At 53.6% G+C, this 18,522-nt stretch overlaps 1 protein-coding gene across 3 annotated transcripts in view; it reads right to left on the reverse strand.

Moving 5' to 3' along the window:
- Positions 1-17,785, reverse strand: part of KIAA0930 (KIAA0930 ortholog) — a 33,348-nt gene extending 15,563 nt beyond the window's left edge. The window contains exons 1-2 of one of the 3 annotated variants that reach the window (XM_072973680.1): positions 17,396-17,491; positions 5,271-5,582 (exon numbers count right to left, since the gene is read on the reverse strand). In XM_072973680.1, coding sequence (XP_072829781.1) covers positions 5,271-5,427 — 157 coding nt within the window. In that variant the 5' untranslated portion in view covers positions 5,428-5,582; positions 17,396-17,491. Of the gene's footprint in view, positions 1-5,270; positions 5,583-17,395; positions 17,727-17,766 lie in introns of those variants that run through there. The other 2 variants (XM_072973682.1, XM_031673680.2) reach the window with 2 other exon arrangements.
- Positions 17,786-18,522: the final 737 nt, after the last annotated feature.

Genomic DNA, 18,522 nt, shown 5'->3' on the forward strand with positions numbered 1-18,522 from the left:
TGACATAACAGTACCAAGAGCTAACAGCACTCACTGAGGGATGAAGAGCAGCAGTGATGGCTCATCTGCCCTGCACTCTACAGTTTATAAAGTATAAAGCCCTTTCACCTGTTACCTCTTCAGATCCTCACGGCAACCTGATGACGTGGGGATACCCTCAGTTTGGTTTATAACCTCAGTCTTCAGTTTAAAGATAAGGCAACTGAAACTTGGGGATCCAGAGGCTTGACAGTCTCTGGGGCTCAGAACCAGCCCCTCAAAACAGAAAGCTCATATCCTTCCAAGGTCCCCCACGAGGGCACGGGCAGGGCCCGGAGTCTTCCAGCCGCTTTATAAATGAGCAGACTGAAGGGTCACCTGGTAAGCAGCCAAGACATCAACTCAGGCTTCCAAACCTTCTCACTACACCTGAGCCCCCAGGAACTCCCTCTTTCAGTCTCCACAGAGATGAGACAATCCCGGGTGTTCATGACAGCACCTAGCACTTCCCAAACATTCAGTGGATGAAGACCGCTATTGTTGTGACTATGGATAACTTGGAGTCATTTCCCATTAACCAGGCCTTTAGAACAGTCATGAACTGGATTTCAGGGGTATTCCTTGAAACCCACCCCAATCCTTTCTTAAACCATTAGACCACATAGGCTAAGCAAGCTATGGTAACATCCTACTTAAAACAGCTTACAGCCATTAAAAATGATGGCCGTTAAAAAAAAAAAAAGGGTCATGTATTACAGTAAACTGTCCAAGAGCTAATCCCCAAAAACGTCCTTTGGAGTAGTAGGCCGAGAGATGTTTCTGAGAGGATGCTACCAGATCTTCAAGAAACAGACAGCTCCAGTGCTACTTGCACATTTTTAGAACCTAAGAAACTTTTTAACAAGAAGGCATAGTACTGACTCCAAAAATAACACACACGCACGCACACACTTACAGAAAATTACAGGCTAATCTCATTCATGGATATAACATAAAAATCTTAAAGACAATATTTAAAAGAATCCAGCAGTCCATTAAAAACATATGCCATGACCAAGAAGGATTTAATTCAGAAATACAAGAATGGTCCAATATTAGGAAACCTACTCATATATTCACTGTATATTCACAGTTTAAATAAGAAGTAACATATTATCTCCACAGACGCTGTGAGAGCATTTGACAAAATTCCATACCCATTCTTGATATTTAAAAAAATTCTCCAAAAATAGGAATAAACAGATATTTCCTTAATCATGAGATGCGTCTCAACTAGAAAAAGTTAAAAACAAAACAAGTATCACCACAATCCATTACTATAGGCACACATTGGAGACACTGTGAGTTTGGCTCCAGACCACTGCAATAAAGCGAGTATCACAATAAAGCAAGCCGCACAAGTTTTTTGGTTCCTAGTGCATTTAAAAGTTATATTTATACTATACTGGAGTCTATCAAACGCACAATAGCATTATGTCTTAAAAAAACCCTTAATTTAAAAATCCTTTATTTCTAAAAAATGCTATCATCTGAGCCTTCAAGTCATAATCTTTTTGCAATAGAGACATCAAAGATCACGGATCGCAGATCACCATCACAAACAACAATAATGAAAAAGCTTGAAGTACTCCGAGAATTACCAAAATGTGACATAGAGACACAGTGAGCAAACGCTGTTGGGAAAATGGTGCCAATAGACTAGCTCGAGGCAGGGTTGACATAAACCTTCAATTTGTTTAAGAAAAAAAAAGAAAGAGAAGAAGAAAATCTGCAAAGTGCAATAAAGCAAGGTGTGGCTGTGCTGACACTGTGGTGAAGGTGCTAGACACCACGATTAGACAATGACGATATTAAGAATAAAAGAAATTGTGACGGTAAGGTAAAATTAACAGCACTTGCAAGATAATATTATACCTGATGTGGAAAACACAAAGAAATCTATTAAAAAGTTATTCAAACAATAGGAGTCATAAGGTATCTGGGTACAAAAAAGACCAGTACATCCAGAAACCAACAGCTTCAACCTAAGTCAACACTCCCGGTTAGAAGATACAAGGGGGGGATTGGGGATATTCTGTTTAGAGCTAAAAAGAAAAAGACTCGAACAACTGAAAAGGTTTACCGAGTTCTTAGCTAAGAATACTGAAATCACAGAGGGAGCAATTCTACCTGATTTGTTCTATTAATTTAACATGACCCAACAGAAAATGCGAGAGAATGTTTTAAAATAAGAACAGCAGGAAATTCAGAAAGAGTGACACGAGTACGTGATTCCTACCAGATAGTGAAACATACTAGAAAGCTAAATCTCATGTCACCATCAACCCAAACTACCCATCACCCTTCAGTGCTGCAGATGTATAACCCATGGCTGTTGGATGCCTCCACCCTGCCACGTGGGGAAGGTCGACTTGCAGGAGAGAAAACCGGCCAGAAAGATGGGAGGACAAAGCTGGGGAGAGTGAGGGCCACAAACCCTTAGTACTGGGCATCCCTAGTCTCCTGGAGGCTTGAATTTTCAACTCTTCTACAGATTGTTAGCCAATAGATTTCTCTTTTTGTCTAAGCTACCATGGATCGGTTTCACTTGTAACTGAAAGAACCCTAAAAAACACAATATTCAAGAATCATTCAACTCCTTAAATAAACAAACCAAAAAACCTCCCTTGACCCCACATCACCTCTAGCTGCTGTCTCACTAGAAGCTGACTCCGACAGAAACTTTTCAGCCCTCTCTTACTTGGACAGGTGTGTTAATTTACAGACTTGTTAAATTCTTCCATTGTTTTTTGTTTTTGCTTTTCTGCAGAACTGACTTCATCTCTGCATTGTTTCATTGATTCTATCTTTAAATGTACCCGGAATCCAACCACTTCTCACAAACCACTCTTCCACCCAGGGCCAAGCCACCAACCATCTCCTGCCTGTATTGCTGTCCCAGCTTCCTAACTGGTCCCTAGGCTTAAATCAGTTCCTGTCACTTCCCAGCTCATAATCCTCCATGAAGCTTCCTTCCTTCCCTCCCCCTGGCTCTTTACTTAGACACCACCTTCTCAGGGAAGCCTTCCCAAACCATCCTTTTTGAAATTGTAAATCCCACCGCAATAGTCCCCATCCGCTTCCTGCTTTATTGTTCTCCAAGGCACCTGTCACCACGTAGCTCGTATACATTTTACCTAGTTATTTTGTTTGCTTTCAGTCTTTCCCCAGTACAGGAGCCAGCAAACTTTTTCTGTTAAGGTCCAGAAAGAAAACAGCTAAGCTCTGCAGACTGTATAGTCCTGTCTCAACTACAGAATCACCCACAGCAAAACAGAAAGCAAGGGGGTGGCTGTGTTCCAATAAAAGTTTATTCAGAAAAACAGGCGGAGGGCTGGAGCTGGCCTGGAGCCGCGGGTGAGCATCTGCCATACTAGAAGGCGTCTGTTTTAACAGAGGCCCCACGGGGAAGGCAGCTCCGTGAAGCTATGAGAATTTTCCCTCTTTGATTGTTTTGTTCACTGCTGTAAACTGAGTTCCTAGAATAGTGTCTGGCCTATAGGAAAAAAATAAATATTGGCTAATTAAATGAACAAATGAAATGAACTAAGTGATTAATGAAAGCAAGGTGGTACCAGTGCACGATTAGATCAATGGAACAGAACAGAAAGTACAAAAACAGAATGAAAACATGCGCCAAATTTTGTTTATATTACGACTCACACAGCAAATCAGTGGGATGAAGACAGTTCACCAGTTGGTCTTGGGACAACTGGTCAACTGAGGAAAAAGAAAAAGGCTGGGCCCCTGCTCGTGCCAGAACCGATTCCAAGAACGTAGAAACTTCTGATTCGAAAGTAAAATCATAAGACAATGAAATAAACCACGAGTGAATTTCTTTATTCTCTCAGAGATAGAAGAGCCTTTCTAAGTTGAACACAAAGGCTGTCAAAGAAAATGATGACAAATCAAACTATAAGCAAAATTTCTGGAGGGAAAACCCCACACACCATAAACAAAGGGAAAAACAACCAGCACGCTGGAAAAATTAGTGGAACTCTTAAGTGAATGTTAATCTTCTTAACAAACAAGTGCCATACAATGCATAATAAAATGAAGCTGAATGGAAAAGCAAAAGGAGATATAAACAGCTTTTAAAACAGGACAACATGCTTGGGGTCGCACAATTAGAGAAACGTAAGTGAAAACCGCCTGTCAGATGCGCAAAAATCTAAACACTTGGCAACACTCCAGGTTGAAGAGGCTGTGGAGCAATGGGGGCTTCCTATCAGCAGCAGGAAAATAAACTGATAAAACCCACAAGGAGAGACACTGGGCAATAAAACCACAAACACGTATCCCTTTGACCATTTCACTCACATGCAAGGCCTTTCCTGCAGTCTTACTTCCACACGAGCAAAATTATGTACCTAACTCCTAGAGCACTGCTGGCAAAGTACTGGAATGGTCCCATCAAGATGAAAGCTTAATTAAATAAATGAGGAATCAATCATTCACAAAATGGGATACCATGTAGCTTTTAAACAAGAATGGAAGCTTTCTCTCTCTGACTCTTCTCAGATCTTTCCGGGGTTTTTTGGGTTGTTTTTTTTTAATTTGTTATTGAAGTGTAGTTGATTTATAATGTTTCAGGTGTACAGCAAAGCAGTTCAGTTATACTTACACATACACATATATTTTTTCAGATTCTTTTCCATTATAGTTTATTATAAGAAATTGAATGTAGCTCCCTGTGCGCTACAGTAGGTCCTTGTCTTCTCTGAGCTTTTGAATTTTGTGCCCTGACAATGTTTACTATTTAAAGAGTAACAAAAAGTATTTTTTTGTTTTGCTTTGGTGAGGGCTGGAGGGGAGGTAATTAGATGCATTAATTTTAATTTTGTTTTGTTTTCTTTTCTGCTGCCGAAGCGAGCAAATTTTAATTTTTTTAATAGAGGTACTGGAGTTTGAACCCAGGACTTCATGCATGCATGTGCTCTACCATCGAGCTATACCCTCCCCACCTACAAAATTATTTTTAATTTATTATTTAAAATAACTATCTTTAATAACAATGTAGTTACTTGGGAAAGTGCTTATGACAGAAAGTTAAAAAGAAAAACCAAAAAACAAAGAGCAGGCCACAAAATTGTACATAATGCTTGAATGAAGGAAACTGCTTTTTTTTTAAAGTGCCTAAGAAGAAAAACCAAAAGGAAGTAACCCTTAGTGGTTAGTATTAAGAGGGGAGGAATTATAATTTTTTCCTGTTTTTCAAACATTCTGTAGTGTATTTATGGAATGTTATGCACCTCGAGAACACTGAGGGCCCGCCGTGCCCGGGCACCATGCTGACCACCCACATCCTCCAGCTCGCCCTCCTGGAAGGGGGTTCACTCGCCAGGGAGGACACTGGCTGCCCAGGTCACACAGCGGGCTGAGTTGGTACTTGAACCCATCCGTCCACATCTTGCTTAGTCTGTAGCAAACATTTCCCGGGCGCCACCGTTCAAGGCTGGGTGCTCGGTGCTGGTGTGGATGCAGGCTGTGTCCCCTGAGCCCACACAGCAGGCGCTGGACCTGGTCGGGGAATCAGGGAAGGTCCCTGGGGAGGGGAGTTTCACCTGAGGGATTAAAACCAAAAGTTAAGTGGGCAGAGCAGGGGGCAGTGGGCGGGGGGGGGGGGTTCGAGCCCCTCTTGGTGAGGCCAGGAGAGGGAAGGGGTCTAGCAGTGAGGACACCACATGGGAACCAGAGCCAGGGAGGATGCGACCTCAAGAGGCCTTCTGGCTGGGCTGGGGGTTTGTGTTTATCTTCACAGAGGACTAGGGACCCCTGAGGGCTTTGGGACGGAGGCCCTGTGCTGTGGGGAGAAGGGACAAGTGTAGGGTGACCGGCCTGTCCAAGGGCCTCTGTTAGGGCTGGCCCCTCCCAAAGGCAGCAAGGGGGTCAACTGGCCTCTTTGAGGAGAGTCCAAGACAGCCCTTGGCTGCTTCCGCCCCCAGGCAGCCAGGGCAGCATGAATAGGCCACTGTGGCCCCTCAATGGGCCTTTCATCAACTCGTGCCTCTCAGTGCCCCTCAGGCCACAAAAGACAAAGAAGCTGAGCAGGGAGGCCCTGGGCTGCCCTGATGAGGCACTTGGATGGAGAAGAACTGGTCAGACGGGTCCCGTGTGAGCAATCCCACAGGCCAGGCCAGCCCTCTGCTCCAGGAAGCACGGGTTTCAGTGATGCAACGTGCTCACACCAAGGGGGCCATCACCTGTCTGTTCCCTGTCTTCCTCAGGGATGAGTCCAGCCTCTTCCACCAGACAGCCCCCTGAAGGCTGCGGTGTGGTCCCCCATACCCGGGCCCCCGCCTTTCTTCCCGGACAAACGTGCTGCATGCCACCAGGCCACCCCTTCCCTCACTGTGGAGTCTCTTCCTGGACCGCACCACGGGACCATCCTGACCTGGCCTGTGCCAAGTCCCTGGGGCCATTCCCCATGACCCTGCCCCAACATGCACCTCCCACTGACCTACCTGTATCCAGCACCTGACCCCATCCACTCCTGAGTGCCCACCTGAGCCATTTTACCTATTTGATCTTCACAACGATCCTCTGAGGTAAAGTTACTGCCTTCCTTTAACTGATGAGGAAACTGAGGCTCAAGGTCTGACTCACCAGTCACACTGCCAGCCTGAGGCAGAGCCAGGCCACAGCCCAGAGCTGCCTTCAAGGCGGAGCTCTTAGCTCTGTGCTATGGCCTGTCACACTAACCACCCATCTGAGTGTCCCCTCCCACCACAGGCACCCTGCTGGCACGGTGAGCAGGTCCCCAGCACAGGGCAGGGCCCACAACAGGGAGTCGGCCAATACTGAACAGATAACTACGAGCTCACTCGGAGAACACCACAGCAGCGCTGAAACTCAGCCCAAGGCCGCCTTCACAACCCCTTTTCATAATATGGGAAGTTGTGAAATCCTTAAAGTGCTTCCACAGCCCTCAGGTCACACCCAGGAGGCCCTCATCCAGGTGACCCAGCAAGATCGTAATGGGAGCTGGGACTGGAATCCCAGTCGGGTTCAGTCAGCACCCACTCTGAGCCTGCTCCGTGCCAGGCATCGCCCGAGGCCCCCGGCGCACTGAGGAACAAACCCAGACCCAGGCCTCAAGGTCGCTGTCATGCAGCAGGGGCTTCAGTTCCCATGCTCACAGTTCCCAAAGCAACCCTCTGGTTTCCCCCAAATAGCAGTGTCTGCAAACCCCTACAGCCCTGCAGCCACTGTCACAGGACTCGGGCCACCTGGCCCCACTAACTGTCCCAGACGGCTAGGCAGCTACCAGGACAAAACAGCAGCTCTACATTCAAACTCCCATGTCCTAGGAGCTCGTCACCAACGTGGCCTGACTCCAACTCCGACTCACTGCTTTGCTCTGACACATAAACGGGCCCCCAGGACGAGATCAGGAGCCATGACCGGTCCACCCCAGCTCCCAGCTCTCGCCTCCCGCCTGACCCGTCGGCAGGCCACCCCCTCCCTCCTCCCTCCTCCACCCCAACGTGCACGCAGCATGAGGCGCGTGGCAGATCCCAGAGCCTGCGCCAGCACTGCGAGGGGCGCTGGCGGCCCACCGGCCCCCACGCTGCGCCAGGGCAGCTGCTAGACCCCAGGAACCCCAGGCGGCAGGAGCGCCCTCTCACCCACGGGGCAGGCTCCGCTGGACCAACCCACCCGACCGTGAGCCCAGGCGGGAGGGGCCACTGCCGTGCTCAGGGCCCAGCACCCACTCCTGCAGGCTCTCAGGGTGCGGGCTGGTGTTTATGAAGCACTTGCAACCTGCCAAGATGCAGAGCTGATGGCACACTAGGAAGCTAGGATTCAAGGGCAACCCCTGGGCCGCAGGCAGACGCCAGTGGACAGCTGAGCCTGAAGGTGTTTCACCCCCTCGGTCACCTAGCACAGTCCCTCCCTCCTGAGACCAGACAAACCCTCATGCAGATGGCCTCTCACCTCAGATCCCCTCATTCAGGGACTCAGGGCCCTTAGTCCCAGCCCTCTGCTACGCCGCTTCCTCCCCAGGAATGCCCACCCCCAGGCCTACCTCCTCTTTCACTTCCCTCCTTTATTCTCGCTTCTCCTAAGATGTCCTTCTCTGGGAAAACCAAAGGGCGGGGTTCTTCATACACTAGCCTGGGGCCAAGTCACACAGGAAAAAGGCACCAAACGCCTCTCCCTGGACAAATGGATGTCTGAGTGAGACTGGACAGGCCACAGCCTGGCGTCCAGGAGAACTGGGTCCAAGACCCAGACTGACTACTGTGGGGCCCTGAGCAGGGCCTTCACCTCTGGGTCTCATCCTCCTCACCTGCCAGCAGGGTAACACCCCTTCCCCACGGGGCCGCTAACAGCGCGACACCATCCTGGGCCCACAGTAACGGGGAGCAGCCGCTCCAGTGAGAGAACTGCCCTGCTGGACGTGCAGGGAGGCTCCCAGACACAGAGCGCTGGCTGAAGATGACCTCATCCCTGACCCAGCTCAGGCTGACTCCTCGGGGTTTACTGCCGGGAGCGGGAGCAGGACGAGGACTCCCAGGAGCTGAGCGACATCTAATGAGGCAGCTCCCTCCTCCCTGCAATGGGAGGAATCTGGAAGCCAGGGCCCCTCCTCCCTGGCAAGGGGCAATCGTGGGCATCACCCGAGGCAGCACCGGCCACCACAGACAGCGTGGATCAGGACAGACCTGCACGCAGAGCATGACGCTGCCGCTCTGGGTGGTGGGAGGACGGGGCCCCGGTTTCCATCTCTGGGGGTGGGGGCAGGCATGTGAGTCCTCCTAGTTCCGCTTCTTCCTATTTCATTTCTGTTGTTCGTAAACCAAAGCAAACAAGCGGCACTGACCTCCCTGAGGTGCGGAGTAATTGGCCCTGCCTTCGCAAGTGGCTTGGTTTTAGGCAGTAAAAGGGGTGGACTGGTGAACACGCATCCCAGAACCACAGGCTGTGAACAGTGGTCCGGGTCAACCTTCCTATCCCCAGATGACCTAAGAGGAAACTGAGAGGGCTGGAGAGGGAAAGGGCCTCTCCCACAGTGACCCCACAGGCCCCCCCGGATTTGACCAGGGCTGTCACCTGTCACAGGCAGCCTTCCTGACACGCCGATGCTCTAGGTCTGGAGGATGACTTCCGCCGACGGTGGAAGTCCTACTCCGCCAGGAAAGCAGAGGCCCAGAGAGCAGCAGTGACCTCCCCCAGGCGGCACATATTCAGGGAAAATTCACTTCTCGGCCTTTTCTGCCCTCTTCCTTGCTGCCTCTGGGGAACACCCCCCTCAAGGACTCCGCACCTCCGGGATCACGCTCTCCGCTCAACAGACACCGCCCCATTGATCCCTCACCCACGCTGCCCCAGGGCCCCTTCCCCTCCCTTGCTCCACGTCAGCCGCACCCTGAGCGGGACAGGGGCTGCAGAGTCAGTGCAGATACCCCCGGGGCGGCCTGGGGGGAGAGGGAAGGGAGTCACACAGGCGGCTGCGCAGTGTCACAGAACTGAGGACAGAAACCAGTGCAGGTGCCGTTAAGAGCAAAGGGAGGGGGCAGCCGACTCTATCGGGGGGCCGGGAAGGGCTAGAGCTGAGAGTCGGGGGTCGGGAAAGGGCTAGAGCTGAGAGGCGAGGCTGCCCGACAGACGGGCCAAGCGTGGGGGGCCCCAGAGGACTCACGTGGCAGGGGCTTGGCTGTCAGCAGGAGCAGGTCACGAAGGACCCTGAACTCTGACCTGCAGGGCTCAAGCGGCCTTTAAGGGAATCAGCAGCAGGGTATGACACACTCAGGAGTGGCAGCCACGGGGGCAGAGGACCAGGCGCCGTAGCTGGTGGGGACCCACCCAGAGGCGACGTGTGTGGGGACGAGGGAGGGCTCCGAGCAGGACAGAACGCGGCCGCAGCCAGAGATGGCGCTGAGGGAGGGCTGACCCTCGCCCTGGCTGGTGGTCCAGGCATCTGGGTGCTGAGAGGGAACGCGGGAGGGCTCTGCCTCGCCCAGTCTCGGTCAGGCTGAGCTGCAGGGACTGGTGACACATTTCCGGGGAGATGGGAGTCGGAGGGCGGTCAGCAGTGGGGGCTGGGGACCCAGCGGGGGCCTGGGCTGCTCTGTGATGGGTGTGGGCAGGACATGGGGGCAGCGTGAACTGTCACCTTCACCCAACCTGCCACTACCGCCTCCCTGGGAAGCTCCCAGCCCCTGGGAGGCAGGACCAGGCCCAATCCAGCTCTGCATCTGCAGGTACTCAGTCACCGTGGCCTGCAAGAGGGAGACAATGGCGACCACAAATACCTAAAAATGGACACAGAGAGGGGCAGAAATCACAGAGAAGGTGAGAAATCAGCTGGCACAGGGTCTCAGTGGCGGTGTTGCTGTAACGGTGCCCACGAGCAATGTTTCAGGAAGAACTGGAAGGCAGAGGCCCAGGCCTGCCTCACCTGAGGTCCCCGTCACCCTGAGCCTCGATGCCCTCTATAAACAGGGACAAGACCCACCCTGCGCCCTCGGCACTGAGTGAGGACCCCCGAGGGCACAGCAGGGCACTTTGTAAATGTTAGGTTTTCTCCTAATTATCCCGGCAACACACGCGCCGCGTCCGTTTTTCTCGCTTGCTCTGTCCTAAGCGTTGCCCCAAGTGTAAAGAGACACGATTCAAAGCGCATCCAAAAGCAAAGGATCTTTACATGAAAGAAACAGTGACAGCACCTCCGTCTATGAGACTAAAAGTCAAGGCCTCCCCTTCTCACTTTGCCAACAGGCATTTCTCAAGTATTCACTGGTCTTTCAAGGGAGGCAAAAAAAAACTTCTCCTTTAAAAGACTCAGGCTAACCAGTGTTCGTCCTGCATGCTGTCAGACACAAGACTCCTTTTTTAAAAGGAAGAGGTCTCTCCTAAAGTAAGCGGATGCTGGTCCTGCATGGCCCAGGCTGTGCGGAGGGTCTTCCCCGCAGCCCCCGCCTCCGCCCCCGGACGCTCTGTCTGTACATCCACCAGCAACACCCCAGCTCCCACTGCATCCAACTGGGCCCCGAGGGGCTTCCTTGCGCCTCTCTGACTCCACACGCCAGGCCCGGTCACTGCACACAGAAAATAAGTACCCCCTGCCCTGCTGTGAGCGGGCCTCGATCTCCTCACCTGCACAGGGGCCCCAGGAGGGAGGGCCCACCAGGCATTCCCGCTTCGGTGACCGGTCTGTCAGGGTCCTCTCTGAGCCTCACCTACCTGTCTGTACAGAAGTAGGGATAGGCTAGCTGAATTCTGGATCTTTCTTGTCCATCCCGCTCCCCCAGGACAGGCTGCTTCCAGAGGACATTCTGCTGCCCAAGCCAACACCAGGAGACTGGGAACAAGTAGCCAGGGCAGCCCCGACCCCAGGAGGGCAGAGGAAGCCCAGAGTCTGGTCTGCTCCCGGAAGAACATCTGTCCCAAAGCCACACAGCACATCAGAGCAAGGATGCCCCGAGGGCTGCTGGTCACATCCAGGGCTTTGCCCCCAGGGCTCACACTGCACCCAGTGGGCCTGGCACCCCGCTGACCCGGGGGCTGATGTCTGTGGTCTCCAAGGCTGGGTGGTCAGGGGCGGCCCTGAGCTGACAGTGAGCAGGGTCACGAGGAGTGGAAGGGAGGCGCCAGCCTGGCCTGTGCCCACTCAGCTCCCAGGCCCCCACAGCCTTAGCCACAGAACAAAGGGCCCCTGCACCCCCTACTCAGAAGGCAAGACTGAATCCCAGGGAGGGCAGACAGCACGGGAGACTCAGACCAGCCTGAAGAAATCAGCCTGATGCAGAAACCTGCGCCCAAATAAAGAGTTTTGTTGCAAGCTATTTTTAATAGTGAAACACTGGATCCAAGCTGAGTTACCCAGAAGACAAGACCACATAAGTAAATTATGACACAGCCACTCAAGTATCCTGTAATCAGTTAAATAACGTTTAGAATTTAAACAACATGGAAAATGTTTTAGGAATTTTAAGTAAGAAAGCATTTTGATTAAGAAACTTTACATGTAGGGGGTGGGAAGGGATAAATTACGAGTCTGAGATTTGTAGATACTAACTACTATATATAAAATAGATAAACAACAAGGTCCTATGTACAGCACAGGGAACTATATTCAATATCTCGTATTAAGCTGTAGTGAAAAAGAATATGAAAACAAATATATGTATGTATCTGTATGACTCAAACATTACGCAGTACACTAGAAATTGGCACAACATTGCAAACTATACTTCAATAAAAACAAATAAATGAATAAAAGTTTAGAATTTTTTTTAAATTTACAGATTAAAAAAAGAAAGTTTACATGTAGAATATCAAGTATTCTTTAAAGGGGCTTTAAAAAGATTGGAAAGCAAGACTTTGCAAAGTTAATAGTGTGTCTCTGGGTCATTGGAACTATGAGTAATTTTTTTTTCCATTGTCTTATACTTTCCAGTTTGTAAAATGTACATGTAACATTTTTTAATTGGAAAAAAACTGTTTTGGGTTTTTGAGGCTGTTTTTTAAACAAGTGTCTCGGTTGGGGCTCCTCTTCAGCAGCCTCAAGGCTTAGCTGGTATTCATGGCCCAGCCCTCCCAGAGGAGGAGGCCTGTGAATAAGAAGCCAGCACGCAGGAGGGCACAGAGCAGGGCACAGCTTGTGGGAAGCCTCAGGGCAGGGGCAGAGCAGAGGGCCGAGGGAGGTGCCAGGACAGCTGATCGCCCTCTCGCTTTGCAGAGAATCCCTGAAGCTGTGATCCTTGGCCTCCTTAAAGTGTGAAGTCCAATGCCCTCGGGGTTCTCTGGAAGGACGCAGAGTCCCTGCCCTGGGACAGGACCACACCAGCAGCCTCCTGGGGCTGCTCCAGCCCCAGAAACAGATAGAGGCCGGAACCCACAGACCTTAAAAATAGGCGCAGGAACCGAAAGAGGCACCACTACCACTCCAAACGGCCGCACTTCCTCCCTGCCGCACTGGCCCAGAACCAGCTGTCTGCCTCAGGGTCAGATGGCCCGGGCCCCAGGGAAGCCAGGGAAGCAGCCCCAGCCACTGCGAAGCAGCCTGAACTTCAGAGCGCCAATCCAATTCTAACTTCCACGTGCGGGCCCTGGGCCAGGTGTTCCTATCTTTTATAACAACCACAGCATAGAAGGTCAAAGAGGTGCCAAATTCCCAGCCAGGCACCGCCCCAGCGTCAGCTCCCACGGCTACCCTTCCAGCCGCATTAGCCTCCCTGCTCCTCCACTTTGAGCCCCTCTCAAAGGCCAGGCACTGCACGAACCCCCGGTCAGCCCTGGTGGCTCCCTTCCCTGTGCCCCTTCAGAACCCCGCACACCTCGACCCGGGTCCTGCCTCAGTCCACTTTGGGCCAGGCTGCTGTGCACACCTATGCCGGCCAGGCCTCAAGCCCCCCGAGGACAGATGTGGGGGTTTCACCTCTGCCAGGAGCTTGGGCTCAGACAGATTCTGCTACTGACTGGCATGTGCCTGGGCACATGTTACCTCACCTCTAAACCTGTGCTTCCTCATCAGGACAAAGAGAAGAGCTTAATAGTACCTACCTTATAGGATTATTTTGAGGACAGAAGGAAATAGTGAATGTAACACACTCCTTTTGTCCCACAGCACTCCAGAAAGAGAAAATTCCCTAGGCCACCTAAGAGGGCGTGACAGCCCAGGCACAAACAGCTCCTAACACGCTTGGCCAAGGCAGGCCCAGAGACAACCCCTACAGCGCCTCTCCACGACTCACACCCAGGTCACATCCACGTGGCTGACCCAGGGGCCTGCAGCCCTGCTGACTGGGAGCCTGCCCACATGGCACACTCAGGCCCACGGCCAGGGCCCAACAGGAGGCCCAAGCCCCAGAAGGAAGTGTCAGGCTACCTCCACCTTTGGCCCAGATGCTCCATCACACAACACCTGGGCACTGGACCAGCTGATTCTCCCCACAACACAGATTCTGGAGCCTCACACAAGCCACCTCAGCCACCAGCTTGGCTCACCTGTTACCTGGAATCACAGGCGGTTTCCTCTAGATAAAACACCAAATCCTGCTCAGAGTGGCCACACCCTGGCTTCTTCCAGCAGGGTTTATACTTCAGCCAAGTCACCTGGGTACCTGGCTCTCTCCCCTGCTCAGCTGTGTCCTCCCACATGGCAGGGATCAAGACCAATCTCTCCACCTGGCAAGGAGCAAGTGCTCAAAAAACGCTTCTACTGCAGAGGCCACAACAGACAAGGTTCAAAAATCAGGTGTGATTAGCAGACACAAGGTCCTGGGTTCAATGCCCAGTACCTCTGTCAAAAATAATAATAAATAAATAAATAAATAAACCTAATTACCCCCTGCCAAATTAGATAAATAAATCATTTTTTTTAAAAAAATCAGGTTTGGATCTACAAGGCACCTTTCATCATGACAGCCAAGTACCCAACCCCATGGCGGGGTAGCGGGGAGCAGTCACTTCATCTCATAGACAGACACTGTGACTCAGAAGTGACAATAGCTTGTCCAGGGTCAAGTGTCTCTCCCAGAGGCTCCGTTATACCTTTAAAACAATCTCAGAGAACATGCCACACTTCTGAATAACGTAAGCTTTAAGAAACAACAAAAATCTGGGAGGTTTAGTGGGTGAAGAGAGTATAGCTCCGTAGTAGAGTGTGTGCCTAGAATGCACGAGGTTCTGGGTTCAATCCCCAGCACCTCCATTAAATAAACAAATAAACCTAATTACCCACCCCCCCAATAAAAATCTGGGGAGGTTTACATGAATTCATCAGTGTAACAGGGTTTCACAGTTGCAAAGCGGAGATGAGAGGGCTACCTGATCACCGGATGTAAGAGGAAAAATGCTCTGGAGGGCATTGTGGGTTCTCACCTAGTGCCTGGGCCGAGCATCCTGACCTAACTCTGCTCTAGGCACAAAGTCATTATTTAGCTTGCCCCTCTCTGAACATCTGAAAACGGAACAGATGGGCCACATGAGCCCTTCGAAGAGTTTAAGATTCCACTCTCCTCGGCCATCCACACCCTTCAATTCCCCATCCAGAAATTAATTCTCTTGTCCATTTGCTGAATGTGCACTGGGCCTCTGCCCTGCACGCACCCCATGCCTGGCACGGAGAAGACTCAGACTTGGGCAATGCCCTGGAGGAGGAGTCGCTGGCTAACTAGGGAGACAGCCACACAGACCATCACAGTGCCACGGCCATCTGACCATCCAGCGGACATGCAGCCAAGACAAAGAGAGCACTGGCAGAAGGACAAGGAGCTGAGGAAGGGTCCCCAGGTGCAGCCTGAGCACTGAGGCCTGAAGGGAGACCTGCAGGTGTCTGCAGGGCAGATGAGGAGGGGGTGGCTTTCCAGGCGGAGAAAACAGCGGGCATAAGAGCGCAGAGCAGGAGAGCACTACAGGGACTGAGTTCTGGGGGGCTGGAGGGTGATAATATGGGGAGACCCTGTGTGTGAAAGTGGACTGGAGGCTGGGAGGGGAGACACAGCAACAGAGCAGCCACCAGGCTCTGCTCTTGGCCCACTACGGGGCAGGCCTCCTGCCCAGGTGCAACGCAGAAGGTGCAGCAAGGCCTGGCTGGGCCCATCTGGGGGGACAGACTCTAGGGTCAGACTGACTAAGGGTCAATTCCAGCTGTACAACCTCCTCGCTGGCCATCCCTGGGCAGTTTCTTGCCTCTCTGAACCTCAGGCTGCACCTTGGTGAAATGCAGATAATATTCCCATCTGACAAAGTCAGTATCTAACTGACAGAGCACGCAGTAAGTGCTCAGTAAAGGCCAGGTGCTAGAGCAAATTACTATTGTTCTTAGGGGACGGCACTGCAGGCTCCTCAGGCAGGGGCCGTCTAACGGGGCACAATGCTCAGAGGACAGCAGGAACGTGCTGACAGGGGAGTGGGGAGGGGTGCCAGGAGCTGCTGAGCAAACAGGGCTGAGGCGCCTGGAGCAGATGGTCCCTCAGACCCCTCCCATTTCAGACCTTCTGTGCCAGGTGTTGGACGGCCTGCCAGGCAGGTATGCACCTGGCACACAGTAGGTGCTCAAGGAATGTTTCCTGAATGATTAATGAGGATCCTTCAATTCCTGCTCAAAACTAAGTAGTGACACCTTTTCAGAAGAGACCAGAGAAAACTGTGTCCTCGTCCAGCCCCACTCTGTAGACATTCTACCCTCACCCATGAGGAAAGCTTCATTCCAGGGCAGGCTGAGCTGAGACCTGCAGGGTGAAGTGTCATACTAAGCCCGCCTCCGACAAAAAAGGAGGGTTCAAATATATTTCCTCTCCTGGATGACCAGCCTCCAGGGCGTGGCCTGCTGAGGGGGGCCTGGGACACCTTGTGACCTTAGGGGCGACACGCTGGCTCTTTGGGATTCAGTTTCCCCAAAGGTGAGTGGAAGGGGGGCTGGTAGAATCTCTAAGGCTGGCATTCCTTTCTCCCTTCACAAAATGCTGTCGCCCCCTCAGAAATCCCCGGCCCAGACTGGGATGAGGGTGGGGTGGCGGGTGGCTGACAATGTGGTATGAAGTCATTCTCACATGAAGAAGGGAGGGGTCTTTCCAGAGAGAAAATGGCAAACCCGACACTACAGGGGAGGGGGGCCGCCCCACCTGCTTCAGTCTGAACAAGATCCATCAGTAGCCATTACCTCACACTCAACCAAGCTGAGAGACCCCACCCACACCTGCAGCTCCATGCTCCTTCAAATGATACAAGGCACCCCTACCCCACCCCACAGGCAGATCTGGGACTTCGGGCCTCCTTAGAGCAGAATCACACCCACAGAGGCAGTGGCAGCAGGGCTGGGTGGGTTCAGGGGGCCAAGGTCCAACAGGTCCCCAGTTAGAGCTAATGGACAAGCCAAACCGCGGGTGCAGAGAGGTGCGGAAAGACAAAGGCTTCAGGAAGCCGGAGACATGCCCTCCTGGCGAGCTGGAGATCGTGGCCAAGGCGTCTTACAGGCAAGTCTGCCCAGAGCCCACGGAGCCCCGGCCCTGCCATGATGGGCTATGGGTCTCCCCAAATCCAGCGCCCACACTCCCTGCAGCGGCACTGAGGCCCCCGGGTAAGGCTTCCTGGAGGAGAAGGAGGCCAGGCAGAGCCACGGAGGGGAAGGAGGGAGACGGGGCAGACACCCGGATGGACAGACAGAGGGAGACACCGAGTGACCTGGGCAACAGAGACAGAGGAACGCGAGCGTGCAGGACCGGTCTCGGAACCACAATCAGAGGCAGAGACGCAGGGGCACAGGAAAGATCCAGACGCGGGGACCTGGAGGCGTGAGGACGACGACGCGACACGCAGGGAGCCCCAGAGACACACGCAGAGACAGACGTGCGGAGGCGCGCGTACCCCGGCGACGCGGGGCCCCGGCCTGGCCACGGCCTCGCCCCCGGTCGACCCCACTCACCGAGGCCGCAGACCTCGCGGCGCAGGCTGAGGCGGCCGCGCTCCTCGGCTATGGCGCGCAGCATGTGCTGCAGCGAGCGCTCCTCGGCCTCGGCGCCGCCTGCAGGCTCGGGGGAGGCGGAGGCGGCGGTGGGGAGGGCGGGCGGCCCGGCCCGGAGCCCCGCGGGCGCCGGCGCCGAGGCCCGGCCCGGCGGCCGCGCAGAGGCCATGCCGGGCCCCGGCTCATCGCCCGCGCCGCGCCCGCGGGGGCCCCCGGCGCGCCCCGCTGCCCCCGCCCCGGCACCGCCCGCCGCGAGCACCAGTGAAGCCACAATCCGCCTTTGTGCGCGTCGCCGCCGCTGCCGCCCGCTGAGCCCAAAGCGGCGAGCGTACCTCCGCGTCGCCGACGCCGCCCGCGCGCCTCCAGGCCACCGCCTGCCCCGCCCGGCCCCGCCCCGCCCCGCCCCCGGCCGTCAATGCCCCGCCCCTTTCCCGCCCCCTTGCTACACCTCAGTCCTCCAGGCCCCGCCCCTGGCCGGCCAGACCCCACCCAGACTCTCCAGGTCACGCCCCCGTACCCAGACCCCGCCCCCTGGCAGCCCCTCTCCGCCCCAGGGCAGCCTTGCTTTGACTTACGGAGCCGGCTCCCTTGCCCGCTCCCAGCCAGCTCTGGCCCCGCCCACCCCAAGCGTCCAGCCTCCGCTGATCTCTGACGCCCGCCACTCTCTTCCTCAAATGGCTCTCGCGATCCCGCCTCGCCCACCTGGCCGTCGACCCTTCCTGGCCCCTCCACGCCTGAGCCCACCTTCTCCAAGCCCTACCCCTAAGGCCCTCCCAGAAACCTCCTTGGGCAGTTTGGCGTCTCCGAACCCCTCCCATCGCCCCTTCCGGGTCGTCCCCCCACCGCCGCCGCCCTCCCACCGCCCCCGCCCCGCGAGAGACTGACTATGTCACCCGCCCTCCTCATTGCCACCCTCCTTCTCTCCTCAGTCAAGTTGTCAAGACCTGTTTCCGCTGGGAACTTTCTCCGCAGAACCCAGAAAGAGGTCACCCCTCCCCGGAAAGAGGTCTCATTGGGGGAGACTGCAAAGCCCTTGCCGCCCCCACTGACTCCTCCTGACAGTGCAGGGTGTTAAGAAAGCTGTGAGC

The sequence above is a fragment of the Vicugna pacos genome, chromosome 12 (genome assembly GCF_048564905.1).
Source record: "Vicugna pacos chromosome 12, VicPac4, whole genome shotgun sequence".
Lineage (NCBI taxonomy): Eukaryota > Metazoa > Chordata > Mammalia > Artiodactyla > Camelidae > Vicugna > Vicugna pacos.